Source organism: Lolium rigidum, chromosome 3, assembly GCF_022539505.1.
Source record: "Lolium rigidum isolate FL_2022 chromosome 3, APGP_CSIRO_Lrig_0.1, whole genome shotgun sequence".
In the NCBI taxonomy this organism is placed as follows: Eukaryota; Viridiplantae; Streptophyta; class Magnoliopsida; order Poales; family Poaceae; genus Lolium; species Lolium rigidum.
In genome coordinates this window covers 110,947,489-110,955,009 of record NC_061510.1, presented here as the reverse complement: position 1 = coordinate 110,955,009, position 7,521 = coordinate 110,947,489, and the positions used below count along the sequence as shown (strand labels likewise).

Genomic DNA, 7,521 nt, shown 5'->3' with positions numbered 1-7,521 from the left:
TTACTGTTTTCTTGCAAACAATCATCTTCCACACAATACGGTTAATCCTTTGTTACAGCAAGCCGGTGAGATTGACAACCTCACTGCTTCGTTGGGGCAAAGTACTTTGGTTGTGTTGTGCAGGTTCCACGTTGGCGCCGGAATCCCTGGTGTTGCGCCGCATCACATTTCGCCACCATCAACCTTCAAAGTGCTTCTTGGCTCCTCCTGGTTCGATAAACCTTGGTTTCTTTCTGAGGGAAAACTTGCTGCTGTGCGCATCATACCTTCCTCTTGGGGTTCCCAACGAACGTGTGAGTTACACGCCATCAGCAAGTGAAGAAAGTATTTTCGAATAATTAATGGAAGAAAATATAAAGTGTGATAATTTTGTTGCAAAGGTGAATCTTATGTTTTAAAATGGATTGGGTTCATGGGTTCACTTGTCTACTCTCTTTTTAAGTTGTAGTGTACAAAAATAATTCATCAAAGACATAATATTGGTGGAACTTCAACATGTGTTTGATAAGCATTCATATGGGATCACGTCCTAAAATAGATATGATGCAGCACATCTCTCTTATACTTCTCAAGAAAGGGAAAACTTCAAGCAATCTTAAATTTAGAATCAACAGAGTATTAGCCTGAAGTAGTTTAACATAATGTTTGAGAAACAAATATGCTACCTTAATCAAACAAGATTATCAAGCTATCACATGATAATTATAGCACATGAATTCACTTTATCCCTAGTGAGGCAACAAAAGAAACGTAAATACCATAGTAGATATTGAATTTGTTGTCACTATTCAATCACTACCACCATGCTAATCCATCTGATAGACACTTCTCCCCACACATGTTCTTGCATAAAAGTTGGATCAGAACAAGTACTTAAGAACGGGGTGCATGATATGCATCTATCAATACATCTTACATATAATAGGTTCCAACCTCATATATCAAATCATAGAACAAAGATCCACCGCATAGGAATTACATATATTAGCATAATCATGTTGGGAAGCTCATATGGTACTAGATCTATGAAGAATAAGAGAGAAATAAATCAAGCTACTGCCACAAACCCATAGTCTAGGTAGAGATCCCACTTCATCATGGTGGTGATGGCGGAGATGTTGGAGGAGGTAGAGATCCCTCCGACGGAGTTCCCCCTCCAATCTTCACTGGTTCTGGCTCTATTTTGATGTTTTAGTGTTTCTATGACGCTCTTCTCGAGGAAGCCTCGGGAAGTCCTTTATATAGAGGTTTTTAGGTTAGACGGAGTCCATGGGCGAAAGAATCAAGCGAATCAGACTGCCGAGGAGGAAAAGAGAAGGGTGGGGCGCCCACCCTAACTGGGCGCGCCACCTGGGTCTTTTGGCCCTCCAGGCCCTTATGTGAGGTCCAAGTGCTTCAAATGCTTCTCTTGATGAAATATTGACAGCCCCAAAATCCTAGCTCCATTGGACTTCGTTTAGGTCTCTGAAAGCTAAAAATACACAAATAACTAGGGTTTTCCTGTCATGTAGGGTTATATCCAAAATAAAGGGGGCCATTGGTAAATCCCCAAAAATCAATATAAAACATGGATATAACATCATATAGGTTGCAAATATGTGGGAATAGGTGTCAACAAACTACAAAGTTCATGCATACATTTTAAATGCATCAGGTAGCTATGTTGAAGAACGTGCAGAGAACGCAAGCACAAATCTTGCGGGCTAGGAAGGAGGAGTGTGAGGGAGTAAGAGAGGCATTGCGGGCTATGAAGAACGAGTGAGAGGGCAAAAGAGAGGTACTGAGGGAAGAAAAAGAGGCACTAAAGGAAGATAATAAAAAGTTAGAGTATGACGTGTATGACCTGATAAAACTAGGTTCTGTGAACAAGAATAAACTGAAGAGGATTAGGGATATTTGTGATGAGTGATGTAAGATAACTGACATTGAATGTAGCATAATTTGCCTATGTTTGCATTGTGAACCTTGATTGTGTGTGATCTGTTCAAAGATCCCATGTAGTATGATATGTTGTTTGATCTGTTCAATGATGCCAATTATCCTATGTTTGCACTGTGTACCTTGATTGTCTGTGATCTGTTCACTGCTTTGGCCTATGATATGATGCATGAACCAACTGGCAACACATTTGATGCTATGCAACCTCGTAGAAAAGCACAAACACACCTCCTTGTGCCTTGTACTAGGTTGAATAGCATCAATTGTGGCGATCAAAGATTTGAGGCCTTATAGTTTTGCTTGCATCATGCTTGGACTCCAGTTTCTCCTTTGGCCAATGATTGTAATGTGGCATAGTCATAGGAAGTGGTTAGCCGTAATTCTAGTCCTGTGTGCAACAATATTGCTTGTACACTAGACTTAGTTTGCGGACAATCCCTTTGCCTGTGGTGTTCATTGGTATGAGGCATCTATTTGCACTATTTTTGCCGATGATTGAAATGTGTTCACACATTGGTAGCAGGATGTTACTTTCTAACCTTAAACGATGTACAAATTTGAAGGCATGTGCACATTTCTTGGTTAGAAAGTATCATCCGTGCCACAAATGAGGCATATATTTCATTTGGTCTCACAAGCATAGTATCATATGAGTCTGGAGCTAGAGCTGCATCTATTTGTGCTCATTGAAATTGTTTCTTGTTTTTGAAGTGCTCTACAAATTTGAGGAAATATAAGGTGGATCGATCGACCAATACTCTATATATAGCTCGCTGCATTTGATTGCGGGCTCTCTCGCTCGCTCATGCACACACACACACAAAAACAGAAGAAACGTACAACGCATAGTACACAACAACAACGCCGGCCGCCGCGCCAATGGCATGGGCCATCGGTCGGACCCTTGGAGGATACACACACATACTATTCATATCCTCTAGTGTACACAACGACGGCTGGTCCTGGCTAGCGCCATCGACGACGGCTAGCTTTAGTCCCGCCGGCCACGCCGGCGTTATTCCAGAGTTCCGTTGGCTTTCCCGTTCGCCGTGACTTTGCCGTTGCCGTTCACGTGTCCATTCCCGTTCGCCACCTTCCCGTTGCCGTTCTGCACCTTCCCGTTGCCGTTGGCGTGGGCGCCAGCGCCGGCGTGAGCTGGGGTAGCAGAGTTGTGGGAGGCGATCAGGCGGCCGGAGGGGTCGTTGGAGGCCTTCCACTGCGCCACCCACTCGATGGCCGCCGGCGTGCTGCACGCGATGCTCGGGCCCCATGGCACCGTCTCCCTCGCCGACTCCTGCAATAGTTCGTGCCAAGCGTCAGTAAATCGTTGCAACTGGAATCCGTCAGTTGAGTTGTTTAGCTATTGTCTGAATGAATCACCTGAGGGTAGAGCCTCTCGAATATCATCCTGTAGTAGTACGCCTCCTTGTTGATGGGCGTGCTGTATGGGAACACTTCTGCAGCGTTCTTCATCATCCCATCAGTCACCTGAAAGAAAGATAACGGAACAGTGAACAAAACAGAGCAAAGAGGAAGCTACAAGGTCGATGCACGCTGAGCTGACATGGCTGGTGAATTACCTGCTGTTCAGTGAAGGCCTTGAGGCCATCGATCCAGCTGTAGCCAACACCGTCACTGAACTGCTCCTTCTGCCTGTAGAGAATATGCTGTGGAGGGGAATATTGCAGAAAGTACTAGAATTTAGAACACTATGTGCATATGCTGGATATCTGAAGAAACTGAAGGTGCTGGCATTGGTACCTTGGGCAGGTAAGGTTCCTCCTCGTCGTCGAACGCCTTCCTCATCACCCACTTCTCGATGCGGCCCAGATCAGGGTCGTACTGCACCAAGAACAAGAAAATGTCAGAAAATTCAGAGCAAATCAAAGCAAGCATGTAGATAATGCACAAATTGCTATTCACGACAGATATATCATACTTACCAGTTTCCATTCGGGGTCCATGCTCATGGCGACGTCGATGAACTCCTTGTCGAGGAACGGCACGCGGACTTCCAGGCCCCAGGCCGACGTGGCCTTGTTGGCGCGCAAGCAGTCATACTGATGTAGCGCTTTCACCTTGCGGCAGGTCTCCTTGTGGAACTCCTCCTTGTTGGGGGCGAAGTGGAAGTACAGGTAGCCACCCAGGAGCTCGTCTGAGCCTTCGCCGGACAGCACCATCTTCACGCCGAGCGCCTTGATCTTGCGCGCCATCAGGAACATGGGCGTGCTCGCGCGTATTGTCGTCACGTCGTAAGTCTCGTTGTGGTAGATCACCTCCTCGATGGCGTCGATACCATCCTACAAATGCCAGATGACGAATCACCTCGTCAGTACTCACAACTCTGTATTTGCTCACAGTTCTGACCCACAGCTCTCCCGTTAGAAGTTCAATTATGCCAAGAATCCTTAGGAGTCCAGTTTCTATATCTCAAATTTCTGGGGTTGTAGTTAAGTACTTAAGTGTGATTTTTTTCAAGTGTTCAATTCTGCTACATATTGTCTGATCAGTGATCAAGCCGAGTCAACCCATGAAGGCATTAACCTTACAGTTCGTTTGCTTATTTTTACCTGAACAGTGAAATGGAACTCGTGATGGATGGTTCCAAGAAAGTCAGCAACCTCCCTAGCGGCCTTCAGATCAGGCGAGTTCTGCAACGTCCAGAAACATATCAAAACCATCAGCTTCTCGTGGTTCTTGCAGAAGAAATAGTAGGACAAAAAACGCCTGCGATGTTATGAGCAAATAATAAAACCTCTAGTCCAACGACGAAGGAATGTAGCTCAGTTCCGAACTTCTTAGCGGCTTCAGTTTCGATGAGATGACGCTTGGTCACGGAGGCGACCAATGACGAGTCGAGGCCGCCGGAGAGGAGGACGCCGAAGGGCACATCGGTCATGAGCCTCTTGATGACAGCCTGAAACAAAATAAAAGCAGAGCACATGTTCATTTTGTCAGTTCCGTCCACTGAGTCGGTCACCATCAGACACAAAGCAATTATCACGTGGTACTCCAAAGCAATTATCATGTGGTATTCCAAACTAAGTCAGTCACCTTCTCGAACGCTTCCCTGAGGACGAGGGGCTGGTACGGCGTCGCCGGGACGAGCTCGGCGAACCACCCCGGGTTGTACCACCGCCGGAACCCGCCGCCGGCGCTGGAGTACAGGTGGCCCGGAGGGAAGAGCTCGAACTTGGGGCAGTCGTCGTGGAGCGCCTTCATCTCGGACGCCATCCAGACGGCGCCTGCGAGGGGAGAAATGCCAAGTAAGTCGCAATCGAGACGTGAAGAATTTGTGGTGACAGGGGTTTAGCAGGTTGACGTCGGTAGTACCGTCGCTGCCCCAGCCGATGTAGAGGGGGTTGACGCCGATGGCATCGCGGGCGGCCATGTAGGTGTTGTTGCGGGTGTCGTAGAGAACGAAGGCGAAGACGCCGTCGAGCATGTTGACGAAGTTCTCGCCGTACTCCTCATACTTCAGAGTTGACAAGAACAGACAGAAGCAGGGATGGTCAGCATTTGTATATTTCAGTGTCTCTTTTGCACTTGTTCAGAGTTGGGTGTTAATTTTGCTCAGTCTTACCAGCGGGATGATGACCTCGCAGTCGCTGCCGGTGGTGAAGGTGTGCTTCGCGGCGAACTGCTTGCGGATCTTCTTGTGGTTGTAGATCTCTCCATTGGCCTAATCATTTGATCAACAGCGACGCAGTCAGAAAATGCTTGGCGATGGAGAACAGGGCAACAGGCACGACGCGGCGCGGCGCACAGACGGCGTTTGAAAAGCAACTAAGCAAAACAAACAGAACTGCATACCACGACGACGACGGTCTTGTCCTGGTTGTAGAGGGGCTGGTCACCAGAGAGCGGGGAGACGACGGCGAGGCGCTGCTGCGCCAGGAAGTTGCCCTCGCACTGGTACAGTCCAGACCAGTCGGGTCCACGGTGCTTCAGCCTGTCATCATATAATAACAAGCCGAACACGTCAACAAGAACTGAGACTTCCACCATGAACAGAGCAATCAAATAGCAGCTAAACGCGCGCAGGGGGCTTAACGAACAGCAAGATTCCGACGGTTCTCTTTTAGATTATTCCTTGATTAATGTTCGATTGTTTATGATTCCTATGCCTAATTGCATATAATATGCGACCCCCCACCGCGGCAAGGAGACAGAATGGCTACCAAGGACAAAACAGAAACAGCAACGAAACATCCCGTTAGTTCTTTCCGGCGAGTTCAAGAAGACGGATATCAATTAACGCCATATGATTGCCATCCAGAAACCTCAGGATCGATGTCAACATAATTGGCATGCATTAGAACGGCAAGGGATTTGGGAGGTAGATGAGTAGTGCGAGGGGGAGGGTGTGCTTGCCTACGGGAGCAGGCGAGGACACGAGCCCGCTGGGCCTGCGACCAGTCGGCGCAGCCGAGGACGGCCAGAATGCCACACATGGCGGATGAATGCGGCGGCGGCGAGCAAGTTTCGGGCCGGGTGGATGAGGCTGAGGGAGTGAAAGCTCGTGTTAGAGAAGAAGAGAGAGATGCGGAGATTAGCTGGTGATCGCGCCGTATTTATAGCCGATCCGCGCGGCTCCGGGGCATCGCGTCTAGGAACAACGGGGACACGTGGCGGCTGTCGGTTGGGAGGGTTCCGTGCGCGGCGCGAGTTTATCCTCTCCGGATGCCGCACCGCCGAGTCAGCGTGGGCCCGCGCGTGCGTCAGCTGGTGATCGGGGTAGCCAGGGCCGTCCGATCAAGAATCTACGGTAAGCCGAGAGCGCTGGAACTGGTTGGTGGGGATGGTCGGACGGGACCCGCCGGATTCACCAATGGCCGTCTCTGTGCGTTTGCTGCGATGCTTAGTTTAGGCTATTTCCTTGCGAGGATATTTGGTTCTGTGGATGCTCGATGATGCGAACAACACCATTATTGGAAGCATCTTGGATAGGATTAACTTATTCAGGCATGTTCATTTCTTCTAATGGACGCGGACGTTATCCTGATGCTGGAAAGATTCGATGAATCCGCCCTCTCTTTTTTAACTAATTATTTACGTTCATGATTAGCGAAGTCTCCATGTTAAAATGGGACTGAATCATCCAAGAGTTATGTGCTTACCGACTAGTTATCCACTCCAAGATGCTTACTGATGCGTGCTTATATGTTTAATTAGCGCAACAGCTTCTCAATCCTGGTGAAATAAGAAGGCGGGCGTAAGAGCATCTCCACTCGTTGGCGCTCCCCACGTTCAAATCCTGCGAAATTTTCGTCCGGATTGGAGGAAAATTTGGCATGGGGAGCGCCGAAGTTCCAGCCGTCCCCTCGGCAGGAAACCCCCAACCTCGACCATTTGACATATTTCAAACAAATTCGACATAAAATTTAACAAGTTCGGCGAGCAAGAGTCAGAAAATTGCTGAAACAAATTCGGCGATAATCAGTACAATGTTTAACAAGTGCTGAAACAAATGAAGCATACAATTTCACAAGTTTTGAAACAAATTAATACAGACTAGTTGGCGTCGGCGTTGGCGTTGCCTCGGAGCGTCCATATGTGCTCCACCAGATTATCTTGCAGCTG

At 48.0% G+C, this 7,521-nt stretch overlaps 1 protein-coding gene across 1 annotated transcript; it reads right to left on the bottom strand.

Annotated features, from left to right (window-relative positions):
* Window positions 1-2,843: 2,843 nt before the first annotated feature.
* Window positions 2,844-6,392, bottom strand: LOC124697992 (asparagine synthetase [glutamine-hydrolyzing] 1-like). Its single transcript, XM_047230520.1, has 12 exons — window positions 6,313-6,392; window positions 5,752-5,890; window positions 5,522-5,620; window positions 5,272-5,413; window positions 4,993-5,183; window positions 4,694-4,855; window positions 4,509-4,589; window positions 3,882-4,238; window positions 3,700-3,780; window positions 3,519-3,605; window positions 3,319-3,426; window positions 2,844-3,232 (listed from the first exon to the last, which is right to left on the bottom strand). Exons 1-12 carry the CDS (start codon window positions 6,390-6,392, stop codon window positions 2,954-2,956), a joined length of 1,806 nt encoding a protein of 601 aa, XP_047086476.1. The 3' UTR covers window positions 2,844-2,953.
* Between the last annotated feature and the right edge of the window lie 1,129 nt (window positions 6,393-7,521).